The following is a 13558-nucleotide window of genomic DNA, read 5'->3' as shown; positions in this document are numbered from 1 at the left end:
AATGCACAGTATGTAAGTTTAAATGAATATATACATAGATTTAGATGAACCAAAATGTGAAAGTGTAAAAAAAAATTTGTTAAATAATTTGAGAATTTCTTTCCAATAAATCTATTAAAAAAAATCAAACAACTACTAACGGTTACTTTTCTTGTAGATTATGTAGAAATATTTTCTAAAATATTATTTTCTAATTTTGACCAATGAAAGTTAAATAACTATAAAATCAGTCAATAAATAGGATAACTATGACATACTAATTGTTACACACAATTAGCCATTTTTTTTTTATCTTTGAGGAAATTTCTTTTCCAAAATGTAAAGCAGACCCCTTTATCATGTTTATAGAATTTTGTGATACCAAGTAAAATTAACTTCAAGACATTATATCCTATATATGCTTGTACATATCTCTTTATTCATATACGCATATATGAATATCAAGAGAACATGTTGCCTTTCTTGTAAAATCAACATAGTGTAATATACATATACATAGTAGAATTGAATGAAGTTATGTTTACATTACATGTGTGATCATGATAAGATATTCATCCATCATTGTTTTATTTTGATACCAGTTATTAAATATTTAAATATGGAAATAAATAATGTCTGTTTTTATACCACATGTGCCACCCATGACAAAATGTTGAGGAGCATATTTAGTTGCCTTGTCCCATACCTGCCAACTGTCACTATTTGCGGGGGATTTCCCCCATGGAGGCTCCCAAATTGAAATTTTGAAAGAGCAATTTTGTCCACAATTTAAACAAAACAATTAATTTTACAATGAATTTAGGTTTATAAAAGTATGAAGTTCAAGAAGTAAAAAAACAACAACATTAAAATGTATTTGTAGGCCCCATTAAAGTTTTTTTAGGACTATGACAGCCATCTTGCATGCAAAATCCCCATGGGCATTTTAAAAAGTTGGCAGGTCCCTCTGTCCATTACGTTTGTTAGTCTGTCCAGATATGTTGATGTCTGTCTGTCACCTCCTGTGAGCTACAGCTTTAATATTTTGTAGGATGTTTCTGCACATAATAGATGTTTGCATGTCCACAGGATTTTGATCTTTTTCGAATATTCTCAAAATGCCAGGTATTTGGACTTGGTGATTATTTATGTAATCAAAATAGATATAAAAGATAGATCATCTCATTATACATTGTTTTAAATTTCAAATAGGTAGGGCTAAGTTGTTTCTTACAGACAGTGCAATAATTTCAAGTTGTATTTCATCATTACTGTTTTTCAAATTGAAAGTATGTGGAACTACACACTGTGACATATGGCAGAGCAGAGGGACATTGTCCATATCTAGTTTTAATGTTTTGTCTGTGTTTTGACAATTAAACAATAATATAAAGAAGATTCAAGGTATTATTAAACATGAAAATAGTGTTACTTATATTCTTGAATACTGTGGCTTCATTTTTATTCGTTGGATACCAATTTTCATGGATTTCGTGGGTACAAGTGAACCAATAAGATAAATGTTCAGTGAATGACTTATTTTGTATAGGCCTGTAGATAACTTCAATAAAACCACGAAATTAATATCCATTAACATGAAAGTTTTCCCTAATCAATTAAAATTGTTACCCATTAAAATAAATAAATATACAGAATATTATCAAAGAAAAAGGGTATATGGCATGTTTGTTTTTTAGCCAACTCTCCATAAATACCACATGACATAGATGTGAACAGTTGCTATTCAGCTTAGGCCTATATAGTTGTAAAAAAGACCACAGATGTTAAGGACTAGAATATACAGGATAGTATAACCAATATTTCCACAACTTCAATAAGGTAGGAGGTCAAGAAAAGGCTTAAAGTTGGTCCCTTGAATCAAAACTGTTTTCAATTTCTTAATAAAATTATTATATATCATTAACAATTCTAGTTTCCCGCAGAGTGGAAAGGGATTAATATAAGTTGCAAAACTTGTTTCCCTATCCTCGATACATAAATATGTTTAAACTAAAAAGCATTCTAAAAAAACCATTTCTAATAAACAAAACAAGTTCTTCGTTTTAAGACAATTATGATAGCTTCTTAGGGATATTAGTACCTCAGAATGAAGTGAAAATTGAAGTTCAATGTATTTCTGAGGTGGATGTGGTTTTATTTGGAAAATATTGATCACATTCAATAACCAAAATAATATACCCCAGCTTTAGGAGTAGGTCTATATTTAAAAATGATTTGTTCTTTAAAACATAAGGGAACATATAAACTTGTGTACAGATATATTAATAGTGGCAATATTGTTATAAAAAATACTCCGAGAATCTCAGGAAAAACAGACATGAGATGTAAAATTGTCAACAAGGGTACATAAGTCAAGTTCCTTTTCTCAAATGGGTTTATTGATTAATTGACCAATCTTTTCGTATCAATATCAATCCACAAGCTAAAATCGTTTCACGTGTTTCAGAGCTTTTGGAGCCGTTCTGAAATAGTCCGTTTATTAATTTTTGAATTATTAGAAACTAAGGGTTCAACATCCCTAGTCAAATAATCACATCATAGATATCAGGATTAAATTTTGTATTTACGCCAGACCAGCGTGTCGTCTACAAAAGACTCATCAGTGACGCTCGAATCCAATAAAGTTCAAAAGGACAAATAAAGTACGACGTTGAAGAGCATTGAGGACCAAAATTCATAGATTGTTTGAAAAATACAACTATGGTAATCTATATGTATAGCTATTCTCGAGGTAGAAACCCTTCGTATTTCAAAATTGCAGAAGTTTTGTAAACATTTAAATTATAAATATGACCATATCAATGATAATTCCTGTCAGCATAGAAGTGCTGACTACTGGATTGTTGGTACCCTCGGTGAATTAAAAACTTTAACAGCAGTTGCATCGATCCAGTGGTTGTAAATGAACTCATCATAGATACCTGGATTAAATTTTGTATTTACACCAGACGCGCGTTTCGTCTACAAAAGACTCATCAGTGACGCTCGAATCCAAAAAAAGTTAAAAAGGACAAATAAAATACGAAGTTGAAGAACATTGAGGAAAAAAATTCCTAAACGTTTTGCCAAATACAGCGTATTTGACAGATACAGCAAATACGGTTTGATCTTAGATGGATTTTACTTTTTTAAGGTCCTTTTTTGGTTATTTAGCTCTTTAACAGTTTCGGTTCTTAATCTTTGGCTTTCAAATATTCGGCTTTAAACGCTCCCGATTAAGGTTTATTCAGAAAACTTACATCTCATTATAATAAGAGAAGAAATATACCATAGGGACATTCAATCTCAAACGAAGAAATCAAATGAAAAACGGACAAAAAACAAACAACAGTATATACAACTCAATGTAGACCAGTTACTGAAGTCGGAGCAACACTAATCCCACAAAAACGGGGATGTTTTTATGCGCTCTAGAATAGTAAGTAAATCAAGCTCCACAGGTGTAACCAGTCGTTTTGCTCATGTTAGTACATATTCAGTGATAAGTCTTATTCGGTAGGTCACATTGAGGGAAGACAGGACGTGATAGTGTTTACAGCAATTGTAGCATATCCGTTGTTTTCTGTGATGAGGGCACACCATCAATATTGCAGGAAATGGAAGTTAAAGAATAATACTAACTTCCTTCGACTTTTTGTCTCGCCTGTGACTAAAGTCATATTAGATTCAGTATTGTGGAGCATGTATGAAACGGATATGAATTCTGCGCCGGAGATTGATAAGCAATATGTCAACTATACGTTATAATACGAATGGATTATAATACATGTCATATTCCTGACATGGTACGGGAAATTTTCCAAAGTAGAAAATGGTGAATTTATTAATAGCCAATTTTTCACTGGGAAAAAAGTCGCATAACATTCAATTGAATTGAATAAAATTGAGAAAGGATATGGTGAATGTGTCAAAGCGACAACAACCCGACCATAGAACAGACAACAGCTGAAGGCCACCAATGGGTCTTCAATGTAGCGAGAATTACCGCCTCCGTAGGTAATGATTAGTTTAAACATATTTTTTTTAAGTGGATTCGGAAACAAGTTTTGCAACTTATATTAATCCCTTAAATTTCCATTTTGCGGGTGCGCGTGCTGCCTTGAAGCGTTATGAGCCTGCTTTTTTTTTTCGAAATGCACAATGGTGTCTTTAACGTGCAAATAAACTCATCATAGATACCAGGACTAAATTTAGTATATACGCCAGACGCGCGTTTCGTCTACAAAAGACTCATCAGTGACGCTCGAATCCAAAAAAGATAAAAAAAAAAAAGGCCAAATAAAAAGTACGAGAGCATTGAGAACCAAAATTCCTAAATTTTTTGCCAGATACATCTAAGATAATCTATGCCTGAGGCTCTATCTTAACACGGGTCATCCATATATCGTCCCCTTTCGACGGACTATCATCGTTTCCTCACAAATGATGTCAAGGGAGAGCCAAAAATTTAGTCCCTGAAATTAAAATCCCGGAACGGGAACCGAACCAGAAACCTTTGTGTTAGTAGTACGATGTGCTAACCACTACACTTCATATAATGATTGAAAGTAGATATAGGAAGATGTAGGAATGTATACATAAGATCTGTCGGACAAGGTTTTATCAGACCTTCAACATAAAATAAATGGTCAGTAAAGCAGGCGAGACATTCCAATCACTTGCACTATTGTTTCAATTTGCTACCTTCTTTAGTATTTTATTTTATTTAGTACACATGTAAATGAACTGATACATTACAATTAACTTGAAGAGACTAACATCTGCGATGATAACACCACATTAAAACCAGTATGGAGTTTTAATATGAGACTCCCCCTCTTATTTGTCTGGATAATACGCAAGTACATATTATATATATACTTTATTCTGATAAACCACTGTAAATACAAACTTTAAGGTACACAGATGAACGTAGACATTTTATAATATTACATAGACCATATGTTGAGAAAATAAACAAAACAGTAAAAGCACATTCAAACTGTTGAAATACATTTATCAGTATGTCATATTTTTTAGACTAACAAAGCTTTTAACATCTACGCTTGTTGAGGAGTTTCCGTTCGCATGACGCTTAAGCAGACAACCATGTCAGTTATGTGCTATGTTGTACTTGCTTCAACCATGGAAGTATTAAATAATTTGAGGTTTCTTATGAGTTTGAATATTCCAGAATATTCATAATCAAATTTAGCATATCCATAAATCATTGAGGACCATCTGAAGCCAAAAGACAGCGAAATATCCAAAACTGTTTTTGTTTTCTTATAATTACTATATGTATCATTAGATTTATGTTGCATTTTTTAATCACAAACATGCAAGTTTAAGAATATAAGTTCTGGAGCGATTTCTAAATGTAAGTTTTGTACTATTTCTACTTACTATCAGACTATTCTTTGTAAACACTGGATTGATCTGAAGCTGTGTAATTATTGAACAACTAGAAATCTATTGCAAGATTTATGATACCTACTAGACTGAAAATAGTGCTATATCCTTACTGTTATTTTACATATGAAGTAATACTTTGAAAGTATAACTTCATATGTAAAATAACATTTTTCTAATAATTTTGATGCACAGTAGAGGAAATTTATAACTGAAAAAAAAATCAACTTATGCCGTATTATGAATGTTAGGTCCTCGAGTGAAAAAGAACATAAAACAATAACATATTAATCGACAAAGGTCATGTGAAGTAATATGAAGACAATGGGGACAATTATAAATCTTTCGTTCTTGCGTGCTTCTCTTTAATAACTTCAACTATAAAGGTACTTGACGTAACATTTCATAATAGGCCAAAAGAACAGATGTCGTTTTCCCCATCACGTTTGTTTTAGCTATTGTAAGATTTATATTTTATAATCTATTGAAATTCAATTTATTAGTTTAGTGACTATTAAACATGTTAAAAGTGTTATTCTTGTAAGATTGAGAAATCAACATCTGGAAGCTGTAAAGAATATATAAATATGAGCTAAAATCTTTAATTATTTACTTCTTCAATATGTACCATATGAAGGTATTACTTCTCATCACTGTTGTTGCCTATGCAGGTAAGTTAAGAGATCGACTGACATAAGACTGTGATGGTCATGTATGAACTTCAGTATCTGTTTGGCACCTGACTGTCTTGATTGCATCACTTTTTGTAACACTCCTTAGGTGACGAGAGCACATGAGATGTCGGATTTTTTTCTGAATTAGTTAACTACTGGTTATTTAAGATTTCTATATTAGATAAAAATCAATGAGCGAGTGAAGAACACATAGTAATTCACGAATGCGTATAGTGTGTATGTGAATTATCAGTGTTGCATGGTCAAGAGTTGACAGAATATTTTTTCGATATATGAATCTTGGATTAGTTTTCTTTTTATTACATAGTTTTATTGTAAATTAAGTAGAGCATGTAGAATAGTAGTATCTTTATTTTACTACTCGTTTAGAAGCAGCATCGTAGACATTATATAAATTTAACTAAATGGCTTTGACCATAATTTTGGTAGACGTTTAGAATTACCAACTCAATAAAAATGTGGACCATAACTATTGGCTCTGAGAGTCATTAAGAAAGGCATGAGCATCTTTACTATTTACTACAATGCATTGTATGAAAGGTAAAAAGAGAAACAAAAATCTTACTGTTAGACGTAGAAGTCTTAGCAAGTTTGATTATTACCAAAATATTTTTGTTTACAGACTGAAAGGACACAACCGTCAATTTGAGATAGAACACTTAATTGTAAACATAGGCTACAACTGTTGTTAATTGAAATTAACATGTAATCATATGATAACGTCTAAAATAACTCACCTTTTAGGGAGCACCCCTACGATTGTACAGCCTGGTAGGATTCTTCGTGAACTAGCTGATGAACAGGTTAGTGTTTACATTTAAAACAATTGTCAACATAATTCTTACATTTATATTTTGGAAAACGATTTCCATATGTTAATGAGTTTGGATTAAAACCGATTGAACAAACAATAAAATATGTACTTTTAATTGATGTTGTATTTTTATGTACACATAACATTGATAAATTTCAATTTTATCATACCGTTTAGTCTTCAAAATGGTAGAACTGACACACAAAATTGAAAACTAACCCTCGTTTAGAGTTTGTTGATTAAGTCAATCTACAATATGTTACGAAGATAGTATTTGTTATCCCTATATGTTAAATTTATGTAAATATGTTTATACTACATTTTGTTACACTTTTTTTTTTATTAGAAATAACTTTAATATTGTAAAAGTTGCATTTTAATAGGATCAACTACTATCTGGGAAAATCGTAAATGGTCAGAATGCTCAAATAACAGAATTTCCGTGGCAAATTTCTTTACAACAAGGTATCTTTGGACTTATTTGGAGTCATATTTGTGGCGGAAACATAATAGATGGAAAATGGATCCTTACTGCCGCACATTGTGTGGATGGTCAGACGTAAGTATTGTGATCCTTCCTTAATCTTTGATTTAAAAGTCCTGTTTTAATGCCAAAAATACTAACTAATACAAATGTTGATTGGTTTCAATGAGATAATATCCCTCCACGACCAAACACTAAGAAAAATGATTTTTTTCATAAAATTCCTTTCAGCAGAAATGTAAATGAATTCATAAATTTCGACTTCTACATAACCTCCTCATATGTTTTAAAGTTGTATAACATTTCAATATATTGAAATATTTTGCTGTAGATTTTAAGGGTTTGTTCAAAACTATAACTAATCGTCCATTTAGGATGATCATCTTTGTTGAAGCGAACACTACCTATAATGCTTAAAAAACAACCTTAAACTAAAAACCAAAAGGCATAAATCTAATCGCATTTAGAATAAGAGAGAGTTAGAGAAAAGGTTTCATATTACATACGACAATATGCCTAAACATGTGTCAACAAACAATTTGTATGTATTTACAGTGCAGGCAATCTTAGAATCAGAGCTGGTGCCAATGCCCATGCGCAAGCTACACAGACTATCTCAGTCAGCAGAATAATTATGGTAAGATTTATATTGCAAACATATTATAACGATAACATTCAAAACCAGAAAATTACCAACATTAAGGTAATATAGATGACCCTTTTTAACATAATAATTCTGACATTGGCAATTAAAATTTCTCCTCGTCATTCGCTTTATTTTACAGAATCAGTTTGCCTAACGTCAAAAAGCAATTATGTCACTCATGTTCAAGACGCAACAAAATCATTTCTGTATTTTTAAATTCTTATTTTAACTGTTATTACTAACCTTTAAACTGGTAAACGCTAAATAAAAAAAGTTTATATTTTAGCATCCTCAGTATTCTGCAGTTGGAGCAGATGGTTATCCAAATGACATTGCCCTATTGGAGCTAACTTCAGCGCTGACTTTGACCAATGGTGGTTCAGTTAATAAAATTGCTATGGCAGATGCTGGAGAAAATTTTGACTTCAAAAGTTGCAACATTTCTGGCTGGGGTCTTACAAGCGGAGGTAAAATATATCTACATTTTACCTATAATATTTATTATCATACGAACAAATTCAATCAAAACGTTTGAAAGCAAAATACTATATATACTCATAAATACGAGCTTCATGACCACGATCAACATAAAAAGCATGCTAGTAGTCAAATCCACATACGGTAAACTTTTAATGAGTAAGGTGGAGCATATTTATCACAAGAAGCTTCCTTATAACCCAGTCACATCATAACCGGATCACAATGCGACATTTTCCTATTATTTTACTTATAGTATTATACAATCTGAATAAATTATAAAAGTGAATTCGTTACATTTTGTCCCATTTGTAGATACAAGAAAATGTGGTATGAATAGCAATGAGACAACTATCCATCCAAGTCATAATTTGTAAAATTAAACCATTATAGGATAAAGTACGGTTCAAACCATAGCTTACACCGAACACATATAAAGAAATATCTATTGGGATTTTATTCAGTTTTTCATTATTGTGTATACTTCTTCACTCTATTCATCCTATGAAATATGACTTCAAATTCTAATTCAATATAAAAGTTTTGATACTGATGTTTACATTCTAATTTTTTTTTAATGCGAGTGACACATTGAAAGTAAAAAAGTTAATAGAAAATTAAAAATTAAAAAGAAGTTAAGTAAAACGAAAATATAAAAAAAGAAAGAAATAGAAAATAATTAACCAGAGGTCAAATGTTAAAGGTATATGCTCAATCTGTAAAGCAACCAACGATCAATTAATCTGTAATAGTGCATAATTATGAAAATAATAAAATGATGAGGTCTAATTGCCGAAGAAAGACCAAGTGACGAAGCATTTCGTGATATTTCAAACTGTTGAAAAATCACAATTCTTCAATGATATAACCCATATGAACTTATATGATTTACCTTTACTGTCTAGACTAATAACAACAACATACCGGTACATGCATATGATTTACCTGACTTATTTACAGGTGGCAGTTCACCAACAAATCTGCTCTACGTAACGATGCAAGTTATAACAAACAGTGAATGTAGGACAAGATGGCAATCGGTAACTTCAACCATTCGTGATGATCACATTTGCATTTTTGAAGAAACAAAATCAGCATGCAACGTAAGCAATACAAGATAATAATATTAATGTACTTGATAAGCATGCTACTTTTTATTCTAAGCTAAGAAGATTTTGATTTTTATTAACATGGGTATGTATGGTATGATTCTTAGTTATACTTGGATTTTTAGCTTTTTTACGTCCTTCTTGTAATATAATTTCAACTGTTTCGGTTCTTATACATTTCAAATATTCGTCTTACTTTTTTTCAATCTTTTGTTAGAAAGAAAGAATGTATGTTTGAAATATTAAAGCTTCGCAGTACACTCCAAACATCTGAAAGTGACAAGCAAATTATAAAACAAAACGTTTTTTTGTGTACGTCAGTGTCTTCTTTCGTTATCATTTGTTGGCAATAATTTTGTGAGGGTGAAACAGTTAAGTACTATACCTAACTCTTGATTTTTTTTTATTTGTATGTAATCATGTGGTAAAATTTTTAAATCATTCTTATCATAATTACGACTCATTACATTATTATTCTTAATTTAAACATTTTAAATTTAAACAGTTTTTTTGCTACCGTTTTACGTTGATATTCTATGAAACGATTTGAATCACGAAAACGATTGGTAACATATAGTTTCGAAGATAATTTGACATTATGTTAAAGTTAGAAGTTTTAAGCTGCACTTCGGTAAATAGAGATAATGTAATTTCTGATCAAAACTCCTTTAACGGTTAAAAATGTAATACTTATACTATGAAGTTTTGTTAAAAACTGTATCATAAATCATATAATGTAAAGCTCACATGAAAAACTATTTTTTTTTAATGGTCATATTTTCAACAATTATAGGCCCCGAAAATCTTTAAATTTATACTCCAATTTTGAATTTTGAACTGCACCTCCTTTCACTTTGAGTCTTCCTCATAATTCAATTTGGCCTCTATTCTTGTATATATCTATACTGTTAACATTCAAAAGTTATGTCTCCACAATGTGAAATATAGAGATTACATCTTGGAACCAGTAGGTAAACAAAACAAAATATCTATGAATCTTAGATATATCCCCAAAAGAGGGATGGTCAGTGAAACATCTGTATTAACAAATTGCAGTTTAGGTTTGCAAGCTTTTTAAAGTACATATATATGCCCTTTAATATTTTAGGGTGATAGTGGAGGCCCGATGTCGTGCCTAGATGACACAAGGACCCATAAGCTGGCGGGTTTAACATCATGGGGTGCTAGTAGCTGTGACGGAACATATCCAAGCGTTTATACTAGAATTTCCTCTTTTAGATCATGGGTGTCAGGGCAATGTAATTGTTTGTAAACTTGCTGATGGTTTTACATTAAAACACATTTAATAGCGTTAACTTTGCTGGTTTGTTTTATATATAGATTTTTCTTACAGTTAACTGTATGCCAAAATGAAGTTCAAATACATGTCTCATGTCTATCTCTAGATTTGCCTTCCGTGACAAGGTCACACTACGACTATTGAAGTTATATTTTTTAAAAGCGGATGAGGTCGAGTGGTTTAGAACACTGACCATGAGGCTACGCGATTGGTGCTGTAGTGTTTCAAAGGTGTGAGTTCGAATCCCGCTGAGGAACAGATACACATTTGTCAGAAGAAAATCTAACTCTAACACTGTTTGGTGTAATTTTTAGTCTTATATTAATATTTGCATTAACCATGTTTTTCTATCACTCTAAGATCCAGTGGGCATATAAATTGTATGGTTTGTCACTTGCATAGACTTGTTTGTTTGATATACTTATTTCTAGTGACTGTTTAATGAAATAAATCATGATCCCATATGCTATATAAAAATAGTTGAGTTAGATTGCTGACAAATGATAAATACATTGTGATTAAAATCCGCGAAGTTCCTGTAACCGCTGAGTGACAGCCTACTCAGAGGTGCAAATCCGCTTTACTCTGAGAGCTTGACTATACGGGATACTTTTTGTACAGTGTTTGGGGTGACAGCTTTGGGGAGAAAGGTACTGAGGTTTAAAGTAGATGTCTGTTGATATGACACCGTCCTTTATAGATGTAGTTGTGTGTAAGAAAGGTTTTTTAGAGTCGGATATTTCATATGTAAATTTAATTGACTGTTGGGCGTTGATTGCATGTCTGAAAAAATGCTTTTAAAGCGGATTTGCTCCTCTGAGGAGGCTGTCACTCAGCGGTTACATGAACTTCGCGGATATTTAATCAAACGAGGTTATAAGAAATGGGACATAGATAAGGGGTTTGCGCGTGCTAACAATAACAGCCGCAATGACCTGTTACAGTACAAAAAGAAGAGACGCAGCAAAATAGTTCCATTTGTTTTAACATACAATCCCGCCTTTACTAACCTTTCACATTTGATCCGTGCCAATTGGCAAAGTATTGCCAATCACCCAAAATTATCCAAAATCTTTCCCAATCCCCCTGTCTTAGCTTTTCGGAGACCAGAAAGTCTAAAAGACTTATTTGTGAAAGCTGCCGTCTCCTCTAATAAAAGCTGTTCAACTACAAGATGGTGAAAGTCATGTGGTAACAAACGATGTCTGACTTGCCAACAAATACTGAATACTCAAACATTTACTTGCCACTCAACTGGGTCTGTGTCTGGGTCTGGGTCTGTCACAATATTTTGTAATGTAACTTGCAAAACCCAGAATGTTGTAAACATTCTTCAGTGTCGATGTGGCATGCAGTATGTTGGCGAGACAGAACAGCCATTCAACAAACGCATGAATGGTCATCGTAGTGACTACACCTGCAAGCCTGACCTCCCCGTAAGTCGTTATTTAAGATCACATGGGCACGCCCAAGCTGATCTTAAAAAACTAACTATCACTATCATTTATCACAACGAGGATTGGTCAAAGGCCGACAGACTTGCTCGGGAAAGTTTTTGGATTAGAGAGCTCAGGACAGTTTCCCCTGAGGGCATTAATGAAAAAACATAGAAGAGTCACTCATTTTCCCTACCATTACTAATTTCCTGCCATCACTTGTGTCCAGTAACTCCGGCTCCCGTACTAAACTCTTACACTTTTCAGGAATTTTTGAATTATACTAGTTTTAATTACAGTTAGCAGGGATGTGTAAATACACAGCCACGTTCTATTACTTAACCTTAGTAAAAATATACTCATTTTTCTTATCATCAAATTACTATATTTTTGAGATGTTTAAATACGCAATCTCTGTTGCAATTGCTCTACCGTTGTCATATTTTAAATATTATACAAGCTTAGATCGATCAGGACTGTTTATTGGGACTGTATTTCCACGCAGTTGTTTAACACCTCAACTGTCACCACCTTTGGGAATTTAGAGTTGTGCCAGTTCACATCGTAAATAACTATTTTTATTTTAGCATATCTTTGTAGCCTTTGCTCCGTGTTTGGAAGTTTTAAGATTGTTCCAGCGTTCGCTTAAATTGTATAATTTCACGATTTTGATAGAGACTTAACTTGAATTGACATGATTCATTTGTCATCGTGCAATTACCGAGGAAGGATATCTGTTATCCGAAATATCTAACATATTGTTCGTGTTATTGTGTTTTTGGTGATGTTGTACCCTTTTAGACTTGTTATATATTATATTTTGTAGTGTACTGCATCATGTTTATATGATCCATCGCCCTGTAAAATTTTTCGTTGACTATTTTTCAGTCATTTTATATATTTTGTTTTTTGTCTTTTGGAAAATGTAGTTTGTGCTGTATGTAGACCGTATGAGGATAATGTATTTACTTTGTTTTGCAGATTTTTATCAAATGCAATCATAGGTTTAAACGTTGTTTTCAATTATTGTGCTAGACGATTTGTTCCGCGATATTTCAGTAGCATGACCACTCGTAACCTAGGTTCTATTCTAATAAAATTTTCGGTGGCCGGGTGTTACATTTTCTCGTCGGTTTTAATGTTCTTTCACTAAATAATTAAAAATTTGGTGACTATGTGGAACGCATCTATCCCATTGAAATAGAG

At 32.2% G+C, this 13558-nt stretch overlaps 1 protein-coding gene across 1 annotated transcript; it reads left to right on the top strand.

Moving 5' to 3' along the window:
* Positions 1-5971: 5971 nt before the first annotated feature.
* LOC134683626 (fibrinolytic enzyme, isozyme C-like) lies at positions 5972-10918 on the top strand. The gene is made up of 7 exons (XM_063542937.1): positions 5972-6062; positions 6831-6889; positions 7284-7459; positions 7940-8021; positions 8317-8497; positions 9468-9610; positions 10725-10918. Exons 1-7 carry the CDS (start codon positions 6014-6016, stop codon positions 10887-10889), a joined length of 855 nt encoding a protein of 284 aa, XP_063399007.1. The 5' UTR covers positions 5972-6013; the 3' UTR covers positions 10890-10918.
* The last annotated feature ends 2640 nt before the right edge of the window (positions 10919-13558 follow it).

The sequence above is a fragment of the Mytilus trossulus genome, chromosome 9, assembly GCF_036588685.1.
Source record: "Mytilus trossulus isolate FHL-02 chromosome 9, PNRI_Mtr1.1.1.hap1, whole genome shotgun sequence".
Lineage (NCBI taxonomy): Eukaryota > Metazoa > Mollusca > Bivalvia > Mytilida > Mytilidae > Mytilus > Mytilus trossulus.
The sequence above is the reverse complement of the archived record's forward strand: the minus strand, read 5'-3'. Positions and strand labels throughout refer to the sequence as shown.